Genomic DNA, 18,283 nt, shown 5'->3' with positions numbered 1-18,283 from the left:
TTTGTCATTGAAAATCTATTATTCACATAAAATATTCAAATTATTTATTAGCGAACGATTCATTATTTAAAATATATGTTAATTGTGTGTTTATTTGTTGTTGTCTTCGGCATCTGTCGTTTCAATTGTTGTGGCTGTAAATATCGCGAGGTTTCAGCGCGTTGTTCTCGGCCAATCAGCGCCTTCACCAATAAACGCTCCGCCAATGAGGCGTCAGTTTGCTGCGGTGCGGTTACCAGGGAGGGAAAAGCTCTGCCGCTGTTCGCGGGCTGGAGCAGCGACACAGCCGTCAACATGGACGCGGAGGTGGCGGAGCAGTGCGGGCAGAAACCCCCAGAAGGCGGACAAAAGACGGTCGTCGAGACCGGGGAGGGCTCGTCGAAAAGCTCAGGCGGCGCCTACGAGCTGCCCTGGGTGGAGAAGTACCGTCCGCTGAGGCTCGACGAGGTCGTGGGAAACCAGGAGACGGTGAGTCGGCTGGAGGTGTTCGCCCGGGAGGGAAACGTCCCCAACGTCATCATTGCAGGTGAGTTTGTACAGAAACGGGGGGGGGGTCTGACGGGGGGGGTCTGTTTGAGACACTTTGTTCTGCTGTTAAACGGAGGTCTCGCTGCTTCCTCTCACAGGTTCAGTGACAACATGGCAGCTGGCCACCAGGCTGCACAGAGTGGTTATCTGAGTTACTGCAGCCCTTCAGCTGGGTGAGGGTCAGATGTCCTCTGCAGCCGACAGTGCGGCTCCTACAGAGTTTTAACCGCAGTGCTTTTAGTTTGTGTCGTTCACACAAGCTCGGAAAGCCGGGGCCATGTAGGGCTCAGCTCTGACACGTCAGCTCAGGCTCATACAAGCAGCACAAAACTCAAACTACTGTAATCAAGCTAATTTTATAATTTTCCTTGAAAAATGACATTACAACAAAAAGAAATTACAGATTTTCTGTTGAGCTTATCGATTAATCGGCTAATTAATTTCAGGTCCACTCTTCCTGCCTGGAAACGGTGGTGGGCTGGTCATTATCATCACAGATCTAAAACAAATACTTTGCTTTCAGATCTGATCATTAACATTTCCTAGAAAGCAACGGCTGCAACAATCTCCCAGGTGCTTGTGAAGCACCTTCATCGCTGAGGAAGAGAGAACAATAACCATATCTGACTGTTGTGACCCAGGTCCCCCCGGCACAGGAAAGACCACCAGCATCTTGTGTTTGGCCCGAGCGCTGCTGGGAGCCTCCATGAAGGACGCCGTGCTGGAGCTCAACGCGTCGAATGACAGGTGAGACGTCTACAGGAAATAGTCTGATACACAGAAACAATATTTGACAAAATAATCTTAGCTCAAGGTCCAATTACTAGCTTGAAAAAGCTAGCTAAGAATATTTTGTTAAACTAGTTTTTCTAAGGTCAAGAATAATCGCCAACACAACACACGCTGACATTAATGAATGTTTGGTGTGACGGCAGTTAGCGAGTCCATGGTGACTGTTGCTGTTGTGTCTGTAGAGGAATCGATGTGGTGAGGAACAAGATCAAGATGTTTGCTCAGCAGAAAGTCACGCTGCCCAAAGGACGACACAAGATCATCATCCTGGACGAAGCCGACAGGTGAGACAGCAGCAGTCAATCTGAAGGGTCTCTGGACTGTTAAAGGGACGAGGGACAGAAAACGCTGTTACACAAAATTAAATTTGATTTTGTCCTTTAGTTTTTCTTGTGAAAGAAAGGGGTCACGTGCCAGGAGGGTTAGCAAACACTGCTCTGCCTGTTTGCAAAAGGAAACTTTCCTGTTGAAAATGGATCTTTTGACCCTTTAACTTCTGGCAAGTTTAAGCTGAGCTCAAATTTTAGTTTTATTGAGCTTCTCCATTTCCATGGCAGTGGTTTTATGATTACATTTTTAACAGGAAACCCCTCGAGAGACAGTGTTTACATCTAAGTTCCTTTAAATGCATCCACGTTTCACTCTTACTGAAGACGTGAGGAGACATCTGTTTTAACCTGTTTGTTAGGGCTGAACGATATACCATTTAAAAAAATTGCCAGACATTTCAGTTGTGATTTGAGCCACAATTTTTGTCAGAATGGTCGTCGTCAAAATGATGAGATTTTATTTTATTCATTTTTACTTTATTTTTTTCCCCGTTGGGGCTCCTAACAAACAAACGTGTTCCCTCATGTCTGGAGAATATGATTTGTGGGTCGGGGTGTCTGTAGCACCACAACCTTATTTTACCTTTATCAAAATAATTGCGGCTCCTGTGATTTTGCACTTGGCCATATTGTGATTTTGATATTTGGATTAATTGTTCAGTTCTACTCTTTATGAATCACTCTCACTGAATACATTTGTTTCTGTAAGACGGTGTTGTCTCATCTCCCTCCCTGCAGCATGACGGATGGAGCTCAGCAGGCTTTGAGGAGGATCATGGAGATCTACTCGAAGACGACGCGCTTCGCTCTCGCCTGTAACGCCTCAGATAAGATCATCGAGCCGATCCAGTCCCGCTGCGCCGTGCTGCGTTACTCCAAACTGACGGACGGGCAGATCCTCGCCCGGCTGCAGGAGGTGGTGGAGAGGGAGCGTCTGTCGGTGTCCGACGACGGGCTGGAGGCCGTCATCTTCACTGCGCAGGGAGACATGAGACAGGTGAGAGGCGGAGTTTAGAGCGTGGCGCTCGGCTCAGAAACCAGGGGTCATTTCGCTGACCTCCTGTTCTTTGTGTTTCCAGGCGTTGAACAACCTTCAGTCCACCAACTCAGGCTTCGGCTACATCAACAGCGAGAATGTCTTCAAAGTGTGCGACGAGCCTCACCCTCTGATGGTGAAATGCATGCTGGGACACTGTGTGGATGGTAACATCGATGAGGCCTACAAGGTGGTGGAGCAGCTGTGGGCGCTGGGCTACTCTCCAGAGGACATTATTGGAAACATCTTCAGGGTCTGCAAGACCTACCAGATGGCCGAGTACCTCAAACTGGAGTTCATCAAGGTGAGGCATGGCTCCGCCCCCTGACATGTTCGAACAGGACGCTGCAGAAACGATTACTGCATCAACTGAACTGATTGGCAGAACTTCTCTTACCTCACTCATGTTCTGGTTGTTTCCTGCAGGAGATCGGTTACACTCACATGCGGGTGGCTGAAGGTGTGAACTCCCTGCTGCAGATGGCCGGTCTGCTGGCGCGACTCTGCAGCAAGTCAGCGCCGCCTGCTGCCAGCTGAACCCACCGAGACCCCCCCACCCACCCCCAGCACCACCTTAGACCTGCTGCTGCCTCTTTAGTGTTGACTCTTTTTCTCTGTTGTCTTAACAATCGAGCGTCGTTTTTAATTCCGACGGTGCCGTACGTTAAAGTTAACTCTTCCTCAGAAGCTCTGAACAGAACGTCACACCTGATGACTCTGATTACATCATCGGTTCATCTGTTGCACTGGTTTCACTCTGACATCACAGCAGACATTTTGTGTCCATGTGGAAGCAAAATAATGTAAAATAAAAACTGTATCATCTGAAATAAAGCCTGTTTTCATAGATTAGTGTTGACATTTTGGTTTTTGTTGGTTTGCTGATCATCCAGAGGTGACACAACGTGACTTTATCACATTTCTATTAGAAACAGAATCATTAATCTGCAGGTTTTAATGGATGCTGATTAACAACAGTTGTTTAATCAACTTTGTTACACTAACTATAAAAAGGAAAACTTCATTGTCACCAAAATCATTACAATTCATCATTTAATATCTGCAGTAAATGTTATGGAAACCCTGTCTGACAGTTATAAAGCATCTCCACAGATGCCATCTTCCATTGTTCTGGTCATTTAACTAAAAAGCTGATCTGAGAGCAGCATCCACTCGCTTCAGTCAGCTCATGAACTGCCCTGTGCAGAACACCAGTGGTGAAAAGTGAACAAGTCCATTTACTCCAGTACTAAACCTCAGCATAATTTTGAGGTGTTCTACTTTGGTTCAGAGAAAATGTTATTTTCTGATCAGTTCATCAAATATAGTTTTATATACAGTTAAACTACACCTGTAAAACTCTGCTGACAGTAATATGAACCAGTAATATAATAAATAATAATAATACATAATATTTTTGCTCACTATATTTGCCAACATTGATGTTCTTTTATACTTTTTAAATTTTTAAATGGTAGTGTTGCTAACACTACGGATATGTTTTCCAGAATATTCAGGTCAAATCATCTTTTTGAATAATGAACTTTATTTCATTACAAACTGTGTTTACATTAAAAGTCATGTAACAACATCTAATAAGTACAAACCTTAGTGTAACAGAACAGCTACCGATGCAAATCTCCAAAGTAATAGTTGTAATAAATATTAACAATAACAGACTCCAGAATTACATTACATTCGGTATATATAGAATAAAAGAACTAAATATTTGCCTTTTGTCTGAACTGGAGAAACAGTCTGTGGGTCAACCTTGTTGATCCAGGAAACTCCTCATCAGTATGATTCAGATACAGACTGGGGAATTTGTTCTCAGGTTTTCAGGAAACTCAACCTCTAAGAGCCGACATGAAGGCTGCAAACCCCAGGGTGTCCATCAGGGGGCAGCATCACCTGGACCAGACAGCAACATAGCAGGGAGCAGAGCTGTTGGACCATTGTTATTATTACAGAGAAGTTCAGAAACCACAGAAACCACAGAAACCACATCAACGTGAGCAAGACGACACAGCAACAACTAAAGTGAAATTCATGAAACGTGTCAGGGGCCCAACACGTACTGCCCAGTCAGATCATCACAGCTGTATGATAATCAATAATCAACATGTTATTGCTGCCACGGGAAATGACGTATATCCAAATTTACAGGAATTAAAGCAAAAAAAAAAAACACATTACTTTTCAAGCCAAATCAAACTCCTCATCTTCCATTTGTAGAATCTACGGACAAGGCCCCCACATCACCTTTTACACCAGCCGCTTTTTTCCCGCCTTGCAGTCACTTCCCACAGGTCCCCATGTACAACAGTCAGACAACGCCTTCAACGTCTGCTGTACAAGTAAAACTACTGAGGTCTCAGACCACCCAAAGATAAACCCGCTGGTCTGAAGATGCTCTGCCTCAAAGCTGAAAACGCTGCTGTTTTTTGGCTCATGAAACAGTTGTGTTTTGGAGTTACTTGGTTGTGACAAGACAGCGATTATGTAAAATGTGAGAACAAAGTGCCTTGCTCAGCGGACCTCAGACCAGAACATGGACTAAGCTGAGAACCCTGCTGCAACTGCAACTGCAACACAAAGTAGAAAATTTAAGTTCTAGATTATTTTTATGTGCCGTTTTTTTCCTCCAGTCTCTGAGTTGAGAGATGAAGGTTTCCAGCTGAACATCAGTTACTCAGTAGATCGCTGTGCAGTTCACATGCTGCCAACAGGCCTCAAGAGCAGAGAGCAGGGAGCTTCAGGAACAGCTCGACTGGAGCAACAAAAAGAATCATGTACAGACGAGGTTACAGGGATGGTTTCATGGTCTCTATCAAAGGAAAAGAAATAATTCACCTGAAAATGATTTTTAATCTTTTCCCTTCACAGCCTGGAGTACCAGAGAAACAACAGTAACTTTAAAGTCCGGTTTTAACATCAGCAACATCTACACATCTGCATAAACAAAGACTCATATCCTGAGATAACTGTTCTGTTGGAGGCTCACTGTGTTTTGTCTTGATTTGTTTGTTTTAAATCTGTGTTGGGAACAAAACAGCACTTTTGACACTGAGTAATATCTGATATTGTTTTGCTGTAGTTAAAATTTGTCTGTCTGGCTGCTCGTACAGAACAGGTCTTCAGTCCGACACTCCAGGGTTGAGGGGGCAAGTCATTGATATAAAAACTCTCTTTGGGTCAAATACACCCACATTTGAGAAGTATTCCCTTAAGCTAACAGTAACTTTACAGGTTCATCATTTCCCAAACAGGCTCAACCCACAGCACCACCATGAACAACAACAATCATGACAAAATAATGATGATTATAATCATAGTAATAATATAGAGAAGGGATCAAGACCAAACTAAAGGAAGAGAAGGGTCATGAAAATCTGGTCTGACCTGAGAAAACCACCTTAAGAACAGTCTATTGTGGAAATACAACACAACTTAATATAAATATGAAACGGCTTAACGCCATGTATAGTTACACGTACAGCATCACCACAGCAACCGTATGGCTCCAGAGCGGAGGGAGTGAAAACACAAACCAACACCAGCCTCCTAAAGAGCACAGGGTAACAGAGCTAACTTGGCTGCTGCTGGAACCAAAACGCTAATGACAAAATCTAAACTCCATAAAATCACTGGGAAGATACTTGGCGAGGGATTTCTGACAACAGTCGTCTCTACCTTAAATGTTACAGTGACCTTCTGGGAAGGATGTTTACAGCTAACACAGCAGGACTGTGAGGCTGTGTCCTGGAAAGAGTTAACAAAGCATCTGAGGAGGAGGAGGGGAGGGAAAGAAGTAGAATCGAGGAGTAAAGATGGAGAGAGCAGAGCGGGAACGGTCTCATGCCGTCATTTCGATGGTGTGTGGTGCTGTAAGTTCAGGGCCGCTGGAGATATCACCCCCTGGCAGCGCGTTGGTGGTACTGCGGCTCCGGACACCGTCTGTGGAGCCGACACTCGAGGCCGAGTGAGTTCTGGCACGAACCAGCCGGGTCATACCAGCTGTGGGCACTGGGGGGGCGAGACAGAGACATGAATGTGATGTTGATAACAGAATACTTCAGCGTGGATCTGTTGAGGTGTGTGTGGGTAACCCGGTTGTATGACAGCAGGTCATGTGCTGATTTGAATCGTCCACACTGTGGCTGAGCAGCTGGATTCAAATCTGATGACGGTGAGTCTGAGGCTCCGTTCACACTGAAGATAAACATGTTTCAGATTTCCTGCTCAGGGTGAACAGCACAAAGCTGCACTGACCCACTGTTTTATAGTCTGGCATGGACCAAAACAACAACGGCTGAGAAATGTGAACTTCAGGCATCAAATCAGAATTAATCATCAAATCCATCTTCCATCAGTGACCTGAGCCAGTTGACATCATGTTGTCAGAACCGCGTTACTGTTAGAAATATTAAGACACGCTATGATGAGAAAGAGACAAACGTTTAGGCCCTTTCCACTACAGGAACTTAACGAACTGTAACTTCATGTGTGGCCATTGTCACGAGCTCTGCTTCTGTGTCCACTGTACTTCCACTGCTTCAGGGACCTGGAGTTCCTGGAACTACATTTCGGCACCACTAAGGAAGTGAAATCAAATCCAGGTTCCTGGCACTCCTGGTGGATGGAAACTAACTGGCAAAGACCACTGGGGGACAGTTAGTGAAACACTACAGGGAAATGTGTTTTAAAGTACAGGTGATTTTCTGATGCTGTCTTTTTCTGAATTCATCTCTGTCAACTGTAGATGTCAGAATAATTTTCTGAACGCTTCCGGACGTGAACTGTTTTTCACAATAAGGGTGACGTCGGGCAGCGAACAGTGCTATAACTGATTTTCTCATGAAGAATAAAAAACTCTGAAATGATTGTTCTGCATCCTGAAGTCTGATCTCGACTAGGTTCTTTACCAGCTGCTGTGCTCTGATTTAGGAGAGTGAAGCTGGTCTGACAGTATGGAGCAGAGAGAGTGAGACCAGCAGCTGATCAGTCCTGAAGGAGGAATGATGCCAGTCAGCTGGGGAAGCTGGTCTGGAGTCAGTCTCTGATCCATGCTGTCATCCTCCTGCAGTGGGTGGGGTCCTTCTATTAATTCAAGGGTACTGACACCATCACATGTCAGTCGGATATCAGACAGGCATTATATGTAGATGCAAAAAAAAAAATAAATCAATATTATTGCCACTTCTTTAGAGCAATCGAACCCAGGGAACAGGAGAAAAACTGACACCAGAGAAAAATATCTAAACGATTCATTGATTATTCAAGTAAGCAAACTAAAGAGGTCACCATGAGGGTGGATGTCATTTTCATTTTTCATTAAAAATTTCATTTTCTAAACTAAATTATTAATAATTAAACTTATTAAAGGAATAACTGGCAGATCAATTCGTACTGAAAATTATCAATAGTTGCAGCCCTACACTCTTTTCAACTTTTTGAACCTAGAACCAAAGCATGGCAGGTTCTTAACCTACAGAAGGCTCCAGGTCAAAGGTTACGACATTCCTCAAGTAGAAAAGCTGTTTTTGTTTAAATAAAAACAGATATGACATAATTTTGTTCCTCCTCTCATCATGTCCAGGTCACGTTTCTGAGGGATGTGAGTTTTATCCTACAGTAGAGGAGGGAGCCTGAAAGTCTGCAGTGTGAACGGAGCTGAAGTGTTGGCATGCAGCACAGCCTGCTGGGAACTTTCACTGCAGAGGAGAAAAATCAGTGTGATCAGCTGATCGACAGCATGCGGACACACAGAGACAGGGGAAGGACTGACAAGAGACAACAGCAAAGAAACAAAGATGGAAATGGATGGAGGAGGAGGAGGAGGTGTAAGACTCTGGTTGAAATCCTGATACCTGATTGGCTGCTCAGGTTGTTTAATACAACATGAGGGACTGGAGGAAACAAAGACAAAGAGAGAGAAAGGAAGAGAGGAGAAAGGAAGGAGGACTGGGTGAGAAGTAATTGTAGTTCTAAAAATAAATCAGATACACACACAACTGAGCATGATTGTGTGTGTTCAGAAATCCAACTGCTTCATACGCTGCTGAGTACAACACTGCAAACTGCTACTTACAGTCAGTGACGCAGGGCTGCAGACACAGACACAGACACACACACACACACACACACACACACACACACACAGGTCTATTCCCATGTTTATATTTTTTTTAAATGTATTTGTGTTAAATCATGGATATGTGTGTGGAGGCATAAAAACCAAACTGCTGAGGTCAAACAGATGTTTTTTTGTTTCTGTCTAAATGTTTTCTCCAGCTGAGCCGAGGTTATGTACGGTTGTTAGTTTGTTTTCTGTTCATTTTGCCAACAGTCAAACTAAACTCAGGTTCCTGAGGAACATAAACCTTTTACAGTAGAAAGCAAATCCCTCAAACATGTGGCCTCATGCTCTTTTCTTCTAAATCACACACACTAGATGATAAATCAACAATAATTCAATGAAACTGTACATCTTAACAAGAAAGTAAAAAATGTCTGAAAAAAAAAAAAACTACACATTGTTAAAATTTCACCAACTAAGACTAGACTCAAAGTAACAACTTAGATGTCTAACGTGTGTGTGTTAGGACATATAACAGGATCATGTTAACATCAGAGCAGAAACATGGGAAAGACAAAGACCAACAGAAGTTTTAAACACATATTGGATCTAAATAACGTAGAAATCAGTCAAATTCACTGAGCCGTGTGTTTAAGTTAGTTTTTCCTTGTTAATGATGAAGAATTTCAACAGTTTCCACAGCTAAAAGATACAGACGTATGTGATCCTGCCAGAATCATTACAGATACTCACTGTAGCCCATCCCCTGGACAAAATACTTGAAGGCCTCTGCTAGTTTTCCAGGCTGAGGACAGAAAACCACACACTTCAGTTAGAATGGCTGATGATTGTTTATTTTTAAAAAGCAGTGTAACAAACACGAAACCTGACTGAGATTTCTCTGCATTTCACCCCACGTCTCCAGTGTGGACATTCAGAACAGATAAAAACACTTTGATGACAGATGTGTCATCCACATCTGTCGTCAGTAACACATGACTTCTGACAAACTAGATCGTCTGAAGCTTTCTGAGCCCTTAAAGGAGGAGTTCACATGTTTTCAAGTCTGTATTACAACAACACTCACATGGATGCACAGTACATACACTGAAAGAGTTATTGGTTGAGCCAAGAATTAAATACATGACGCGTCAATCTTCTACACATTAGGGAAATGTATACTGCACAACTTTTTTAAACTGGTGTGAAAATGAATTAAATGTGGAGGGATCCAGCCTCCAGAGTTCTGAGGGCAAAGAGGAAAGTGAGAAAATGTCTCACTCAGTCACTAAATTCACTTGGGAAATCTGGTATCCACCTGTGAAGAAATATAATTTGGAGAGGGAGGTAAAATCTTCAGTTGGATGTGTTCTGATTCCAAATTCACACCAGACCCTCAAGCACAGGTTTTAAAAATGGGCATGCATGAGTATTACAGTAATTAACGGGATAACTGACAGGGGAAAGTGCATGTAGCTGCTCTGGGGTCATTTTTAAATTTTTTTTTTTTTTTTATAATGCACCAGGTTAGATGTACAATTTGCAGCATCAGTTCCCTGATAATCGGATTCATATCCAAGCAAAATTGGTATTATAATTGAAATATCTCTAACTGAATCAATTTGAATTGAATTTGGAACTCAGTGGTGATATCCACCACCAATGTGGACATTATCAAATAAGACTTGAATAAGTGCAAACTTATAATTTAAACCCACATTTTGAGATTGAAAAGGGATCAGACCCACCTGTACCACCTGAGGAAGTCCTCCACAGTCCGCCATCTAGCAAAGACACAAATCAGACATCTGGTCAGAACACAAGCCCCTGAAGAGGGTACAATTACAACGGAAGCTAATTTTCAGTTTAAGGTCGATCTGTTATAAAAATTCAGTTCTTGCTGTCTCAACATGTTCCGAGAAGGCACGACAGCTACGCTACAGTCCACAACATAACGTCAGAGCCTACACACGTAGCTGCCGTCGGTCAAGACACAGACGGACTGAGACTGGTACCTTGAGCAGGGTGGTTTTGGTGGGGTTCAGTCTGGAGTTACACTCCACCTGTAGAGCAGAGCAACACACACACACACACACACACACACACACACACACAGAAGTTACAATAATGTGACATCACATACTGGCTGCTGTCATGGACACAGTGCAGACACTCACCACAACATCAACAGCAGGCGATGTGTCTCCAACCACCAGCAGAGCAGGGCACCTGAAAGACACACACACACACACACACAGACACAGACACAGACACACACACTGAGTAACAGGATGTTTCAGCAGAAATCAAACATGTTAAAGAAAAAGACAATAAACAAAGAACAAGTGATACCTGAGTGTAGTGACTGTGTTTTCATTCAGACCAGAAACTGGCCGCTCCATCTGCAGCTCAGTACGACTAACAAACACACACACACACACAAAAAGGAAAATGTATACATAAATACATATGAAGATTAGGTTTCCTTATTAGCTACAATGACAGCCATTGTGAAGAGTGAAGGCTGCACCGTGCAGATGGTAAAGGACATTGTTTTGGATCACTGAGGTCCCCAGACAGCAGCGTCGCAGTATGATATTAACAGCAGCAGCTGTTACAGGACATGTGGCTGATTTAAGATGTAATCTTGAAATATTGCACAATTGATAGAACGGAACAAAACCTGCAACAACTGATTCTAAGGCCTCTTGGGGTCCAGTGGAAACAAGCTGCAAACATAGCAGTGACAATATCATTACCTTTTAAGTTGATATGAACTTGTTAGCAAACTGATGTGTATTTATCCATCCGTCAGTTACAAAGCAACATTTGCTTTGAGCTGGAATTGAATGTAACTTCCTCTGTTTTAGCTCTGTTTGTCTCCACCAGCTCCTGAGGGAAACATCTGGCTCTTTAGCAGCTAAATGCTCCACTATGTTAACCAGCTGCCCTCTGACTGAGTCTGTCTGCTGCTGAACAGGTGGTGGACACTGGCTTTTTACAGCAAATTCACTGAAAACAGCTGCTGCTGTGGAGAGCAGTGAGAGTGAATTTGAAGAGTAAAGTTAGGGTCCCGGCAAATAAACAATGAGCTGAAACTCATTATCAAGCTTTGTAAGGCCGAGGGGAGCTGCAGATTCAGCTGATAATTCTCAGCAGGTTTACCACTACCAGAGACTCCATTCACACTGTCACATTGTTCTCACATTGTTATTTGATTCACTGTTCCTATAAAAATCATTTATAGCTGCTTTAACTATTTAAGTATTTTCAACCCCTTTAGGAGAACAGGAAAAGTTCACACACAGTCTTTAGAGTCCTACCTGTCATAGCTGTTATAGAACATAGCCAGGTTATCCTGTGGTATATCCTGAGAGATGTGCAGTCTGTACGTCTGGACGATCTCCTGATTCTCTGTTAACTCATCCTAAAAACACAGTGAGCAGTTCAGTAGACTTTCATCAGCTGTCAGAGTTGATCCTTATAAAACAATGCAGTGTCTCTGTCCTCACAGTGCTGAAGTGATGTCCCATGATGATGTCGACCAGGTTGCTCGTCCAGCCGCTCAGCTGTAGAAACAAAAATATGATATTTCTTCATATACTCATCAACAGTTTCAACTGTTTTCACTGTTCACTGTTGACATTGATGGACATTGTAGCTTCTTTGACCTCTCATGCTTCAAATGCTTTCAGAGTCTATACGTCAACATTGTTACACCTTAGCTAACTACTTCATTTAACAATTCAACTGCTTACACACTGACTGACACTTTTTACATTTCAACTAAAATTTCAACTTTCAACTTCAAATCTTTTCATATCACACACTTCAACTGACAATTTAACTGCTTTCAGTCCTTACAAATCAATTAACATTTCAATACTTTTAACTTCAACTGAGGCCAAGTGATGACAACAGAACCAACTCTGTGACATCTGTGCAAACTCCACTCTCTGATCACTGCAATTAAAATTGATTGAAAGCCCTGGAAAAACCTAGTAAGTGGACCTTGAGTTAAGATTCTATTATCAAACTAGTGTTTTCAAAGTCAAGAATAAACCTTAATGCTCTAATATCAAACTGAAATTTGAGTTATATGAATGTGTGTGTGTGTGTGTGTGTGTGTGTTACCTTGGAGGCAGCCCAGTCCATCCAGCCTTTGGCACAAGGGTCAATGTTGATCAGAACTAAACCCTCCACCAGACTGGGCTCATTCAGCTGAAACGTGACGGAAATCTTCATCATCAAATGTTCTTATTTGCAGCACAGAGCAGCAGGAAGAAGTGAAATTTGAGATCAACTTAAGTGAACTCTTGAATGGTGTAGAAGTGTTTCCCAGCTGCTCCAGGATTCAAACCAGCAACCCTCCAGTCAGAGAGTGTCCTATCACAACCTCTACCGGAGCTCAGTGAGCTCCTCTAGTTTAACTTGTTTTTCTTTTGGTGTGTTCACTTACAGCCAGTTTGGTGAGTATGTAGGCTCCAGCTCCAACCCCGATACCAATCACACTCTTCACCCTGATGACAACACACACACACACACACACACACACACACACACACACACACACACACACACACACACACACACACACACACACACACACACACACACACACACACACACACACACCAAGGTGAATTAACCAAGTGTCTGTCTGGCAGTTCTACTAAAATACCCATCATGCATTTCATTGCAAGGAAGAAAGCAGACTTACTGTAGCTGTGTCAGGACAGAGGGCAGCATTTCAGCCAGCTCATCCATGGTGGGGTACTGGTACCTACACACACACAGACACACACATTTTACAGAGCAGATTCAGGTGACTGTGCCAAAAGTCGGTCAAATGTGACTTGATCAAAGATTTTATTTTCAACTAAATACGACACGACCTGTATTTAATGGTGACAGCTGTGTCTCAAAGAACAACAACAAATCACGTCAAAGCCTGGAAAAAACTACGGTGTGTTTGTTACCAGGTGGAAAATGGTGGAGGACTTGTGTACATGTGTGTTTATACCCAGAGAGCAGTGGAGCAGTGAGGGTGTTGTGTTGCTTCAGTCAGTGTGTGTGTGTGTTTGATTATTACCCAGTGGGGAATATGGCAGCGTTCTCCTGCTGTCCTGGAGCATCAACATGTACAACTGAGAAATGCTGTGTCACCTCCTGCATGTCCTCGTAGTTAAACAGGCTGTTGAAACAAGACTTATCTACACACAAACACACACACACACATTTATTTATATATTCTTTCAGCAATACAGAATATTAAATAACACACAAACACACGTTTACTCACGGTTCAGTCCGATGTCATGGTAGGTGAGGATTGTGGGTCGGTTGCCCTTAGCAACTCCCCTCATGGTAACATGCAGCACTCCGTGGGCTGTCTCCACATCATGCTCCTGAACAACAACACAGCAGTCAGCAAATGAACATCATCCTGTCAGCAGCAACAAAACAATCCAGCAGGAGCCTTGAAGGTCAACTTATTCATCTCATTTCATGCTGCAGACAGTCAGCAGCTCGTGGTTACCAGCCACAACGGTGTGGATGGTATTATTTTCACCGTGTGTGTGTGTCATGGCAAAATGTGGTCCTGGAGACACCAACAGTTTAGGGAACCACAGAGGAGGTTTTGAGAACTGTGGCAGATGTTTATGTGCCTGTGGACAGATTTTATCAGCATGATAGTGTCACAACCTGCAAGATACAGTCACAAACATTTACAGATGTGGCACTGAGATTAAAATGAACCCCAAATTCCAATATGGGTGTGGTCTGAGCTATGAGTAATGAGTACCAATGTATTAATGTAATAATGACCACTGAGCATTCATGGGTTGGCACTTCAGCATGTTGACAGGCATCATGGTTGTGTGATCCCATTGCAAGCTGCTCTCTAGTTGCTGTATAGTTACAGAATGAAAGATGGACAGACAGATGAATGGTTTTGTGTTTATAGGCCGAGGTGCTGTCTAGTAATCTCATTAATGAACTGACCATAGAAACACCTGACAGATCCTATTAATGGTTCTTAGGCTTCTTCACATTCATGTGCACACACACTGTTTGTCACTATATTGCTAAATCTACATACCTGTACATGTTTGTATTGGTTTCTCATGAATTTTGTGAATTTTTTAAATCACACAGCTTTTAAGGAAAGAACCTGTCAGATCCATCAGAGGACCTGTTGGTGACAACTATTAATATAACTATTGACTATTCAGTGAGGTTGTTCAACATGACAACTGTTTTAAATGCAATCTCAAAAAAATGTCATTATTTTAATCTCATGTGAACTAAATACATTTATTAATTCTTATTTTCTGAAGATCAACTTTTCTGGAAAACAATGTATGTTCATTGTTTATTTGTGTTAAAAATAAAACTTGACTTAACAAAAACATGAGCAGTTAAAACAGCTAACTACCTGCCTACTAACAGTGTACATGCAGGTAAAAAAGGTGAGCAAGCACAGTAGCTAATCGGCTAAAAGCTGACTCCTGTTTGTTTAGCAGCTGGCAAAGCATGACTCAGGAGAGCAGGCTAATGAACGGCTAACTGACTAACTCACCACCCCAACTCCTAAAGAACAGGAGATCTGGTGCAAATCCAGAATGTCAGACATCCTGACAGAGGAGAGGAGGAGGATGACACTGGAGAGTTTAGGAGAGTAGTGAAGTCAGAAGGTTTCACATACAGTTAGCAGGGAATGTTTTTAGAGAGGAAAGAGACAGAGGTCAGTAGAAACAGAGGAGATAGAGGTCAGCCTTGTTGTCCTTTTGCCCAGTGAAAGAAGAATGAGAAAGTGGGGGTTGTGTGATTGGATCAAGAGGAATAATCTCTATAGTCATTGGCTGAGAGCAGTAAGGTCTTAAAGTCTAAACAGCCAACCACTTGTTGCCCGTCCTTCATCCTTCACTGGTGTCATCCCACCTTCTCTTCAACTCTCTTTTATTTTGGTCTCCACTCCTTCCTCTCCTCTGCTTTCATCGTGCCCTTCCTTATCTTCCCTCCTCCTCCATGTGTCCCATACCGCAGGGAAATCAAATTTCACAACCAGTTACAAAAAAATCAAGAGTGCTCACTGTTCAGACTGATTGAAAAAAAATTATTCTGCCCACCCCAAGCAGACACACAACAGACTGACAGATGGCAATCAAACAGACATCTACAGCCTTCAGATGGAGTCAATCCTTTTATAATACTTTCTCTTTCATATTGTGGCATTACAATATCTAAAATGAAAAAAAAATCCCAAATTAAAAAGTTGAACTGTTTTTAATTAAGAACCTTCTTTTGGTGACAGAAACATACAATACAAGCTGTGTTTTACATGCACAGAACTGAGATCCTTGTATTAATTACACATATTCATTAATTATTACTTCCCTGATGTGACTCAGCTCCTGAATGAACAGCTGCTTTAAAATGAGTCACAGGATGTTTTGGGGGTAAGTCAGAGGCAGAGCTGTGACCCTGGGCTCTAATTTAAAATAACTGGAATCAGTCATTGATATAAACTGATCTGCTTTGGTGACATCAGTCCTGCTGATCAATATCTGTGTGTCCAACTGACGTAAGCCTAGTGTTTGAATACTGCTCCTCTGCTTATATGGTGTTTCCCTCACACAGAACCTGCTGAACATGACTGAACTGTCTCATACCTTGTAAGAATTCAGAAGATTTGCTTGTTTCCACTCTTGCGTAACGCTGCTCTGATTAATTACCACAGTTACATGTACAGTGTGATTGACCCATCATGACCTCTGATAAGTCAGACAGATCGTGGTCAGTGAGCGAAGCCTCTTCTCTTTTTTCTGAAGGTTGAATGTTGTAAATCCACATCCCTGTTACTTTCAGTCTTGTGTTTTGCTGTTGTGAGCAGTCATAACGTAAATACATCAACGCATTGTTTATTTATCATTGTATCTAACATATTTATTTATTATTAATATCATATGACAAATTTTTAGCACATTATTGCTGGTATTATCACAAATATTTTGATATGAAACTACTTTTTGAGCTTCTGAACACAAATACCAGCCTCTAAAAACTCTCACCCCACAATTACTCACATAATAATCACAAAATACCAAAGTCAAGTATGAGGGTATTGTGTGTTGGTGCTGAACTTACCTGACAATCGAAGTCCTGGAGATTTCTCCCATTCTGAAGAGACAGAGAGAAAGTCTTTAATCATTGTTATGAATTTAGATGGGAAATCAGAGAAATTAGAAATTAGAGTATCCAGGATACAGGGCTGATACACAATAACTTTAAAAAATATCAACATGGAAGAAGAACAAGTTTTTGTTCTTATATGCAAGTTATTCCATTAAAGTTATTCAATCTAACAGTATCATTTTAAATAACAGATATAGTATTTGACTGAACAGCACATTGTTGTAAGTTGTGGACACCTTTCTCAGCAGCACATGAACCCCAGCCATGACCCAGGCTAAGCCCCCTCACCTGTCCTGTCAGGAGTGGTTTGATCTCAGTCAGCTGGACGTCATGAAGCTCCTCCATCATAGAGCTGCTTTACTGCCAGTCAACTTTACAAGATTCACCTTCCAGACAGACAGATTAAAAAAAGACACAAAGAGGAGACAGACAGTGTTAGCAACAGCTATTAAAATGTCACACATGAGTGTCTCTGTCTGAGATTGTGAAAACAGTCACATGTTTTCTGTTCATGTTCTGAAAGGCTTTATGGTAGCTGATGACTGCCGAAGATGTAGATCGGAAATTATTGTTCAACTGATCAATAAATTACTGCTGACATTACTGACATTGGTTCCCTTTAGGACAAGGGGCAAGTTAAGTGATTATGGTACCGTAAGATGAAAAACACAGTTAAATGTTACATCATTTGACAAGCAACAGTGCGCCATTCACATTACATTGAGAAGGTGCAGTCGTCAGGATGTACCAACTAAAAAAGACAAATAAATCAAATCTAAGCAAGGTTTAATTAGTAAATTAAGACCTATTAAATTCAGTTATACTGATTAATTTAAGGATCTGATTTTTGATCAGCTGACACTGATAATAGATTATTTGCATCTTTCACCCAGCTCTGCCACCTGTCTGTCTGTCTGTCTCTAGGTGTCTACCGGTGCAGTCTGTCAAACTGTGTTTTCCAACTGTGTGAATCTAATGGAAACAGTCAGTGATCTCTCATTGGCATTAAGCCATCCGGTTACATGTGAGTGTGTGCGTGTGTGTGTGTTTGTGTGTGTGGGCAGTCAGGTTGGGTAACAGTGTTTTAGCAGAGTGCTTTGGATGAATGTTGAGCTTCCTGTGGGCTATCTGGCTTTGACCCAAACAGATAACTGACTGACGGTGAAGCTACAGCAAACAGGTCACAGCACACACACTGCACCAACCAGATCCAACATCAATTGCACAAAATTTTTACTGGAGATGAAATGAAGAAGCTAAATTGAGAAACATGTTAAGTGCAGCAGAGACCGAGCGGCCAGAAACCAAACTGGTTTACCT

At 42.3% G+C, this 18,283-nt stretch overlaps 2 protein-coding genes across 6 annotated transcripts in view; one reads left to right on the top strand and one right to left on the bottom strand.

The window, feature by feature from the left end:
• Positions 1-207: 207 nt before the first annotated feature.
• On the top strand, positions 208-3,534 carry rfc2 (replication factor C (activator 1) 2). Of its 2 annotated transcripts, XM_071458766.1 has the most exons (6): positions 208-526; positions 1,170-1,275; positions 1,503-1,604; positions 2,388-2,646; positions 2,729-2,989; positions 3,112-3,534. In XM_071458766.1, exons 1-6 carry the CDS (start codon positions 295-297, stop codon positions 3,220-3,222), a joined length of 1,071 nt encoding a protein of 356 aa, XP_071314867.1. In that variant the 5' UTR covers positions 208-294; the 3' UTR covers positions 3,223-3,534. The 2 variants fall into 2 exon arrangements, with proteins under 2 accessions (XP_071314867.1, XP_071314868.1); XM_071458767.1 differs by lacking the exons at positions 208-526; positions 1,170-1,275 and having other exon boundaries at positions 1,507-1,604; positions 2,359-2,646.
• Positions 3,535-4,211: 677 nt separating this feature from the next.
• Positions 4,212-18,283, bottom strand: part of LOC139606537 (protein NDRG3-like) — an 18,087-nt gene continuing 4,015 nt past the window's right edge. For all 4 annotated transcript variants that reach the window (XM_071458773.1, XM_071458775.1, XM_071458776.1 and 1 more), the window contains 15 exons: positions 17,252-17,349; positions 16,916-16,948; positions 14,067-14,172; positions 13,857-13,977; positions 13,485-13,547; positions 13,224-13,284; positions 12,899-12,985; positions 12,277-12,333; positions 12,088-12,191; positions 11,117-11,182; positions 10,942-10,993; positions 10,780-10,827; positions 10,513-10,548; positions 9,518-9,569; positions 4,212-6,711 (listed from right to left, as the gene is read on the bottom strand). In XM_071458773.1, coding sequence (XP_071314874.1) covers positions 6,542-6,711; positions 9,518-9,569; positions 10,513-10,548; positions 10,780-10,827; positions 10,942-10,993; positions 11,117-11,182; positions 12,088-12,191; positions 12,277-12,333; positions 12,899-12,985; positions 13,224-13,284; positions 13,485-13,547; positions 13,857-13,977; positions 14,067-14,172; positions 16,916-16,948; positions 17,252-17,311 — 1,116 coding nt within the window. In that variant the 5' untranslated portion in view covers positions 17,312-17,349 and the 3' untranslated portion in view covers positions 4,212-6,541. The remainder of the gene's footprint in view (positions 6,712-9,517; positions 9,570-10,512; positions 10,549-10,779; positions 10,828-10,941; positions 10,994-11,116; positions 11,183-12,087; positions 12,192-12,276; positions 12,334-12,898; positions 12,986-13,223; positions 13,285-13,484; positions 13,548-13,856; positions 13,978-14,066; positions 14,173-16,915; positions 16,949-17,251; positions 17,350-18,283) is intronic.

This window comes from Trachinotus anak, unplaced genomic scaffold (genome assembly GCF_046630095.1).
Source record: "Trachinotus anak isolate AG129_WGS33_773 ecotype Australia unplaced genomic scaffold, CSIRO_AGI_Tana_v1 ptg000022l, whole genome shotgun sequence".
In the NCBI taxonomy this organism is placed as follows: Eukaryota; Metazoa; Chordata; class Actinopteri; order Carangiformes; family Carangidae; genus Trachinotus; species Trachinotus anak.
The sequence above is the reverse complement of the archived record's forward strand: the minus strand, read 5'-3'. Positions and strand labels throughout refer to the sequence as shown.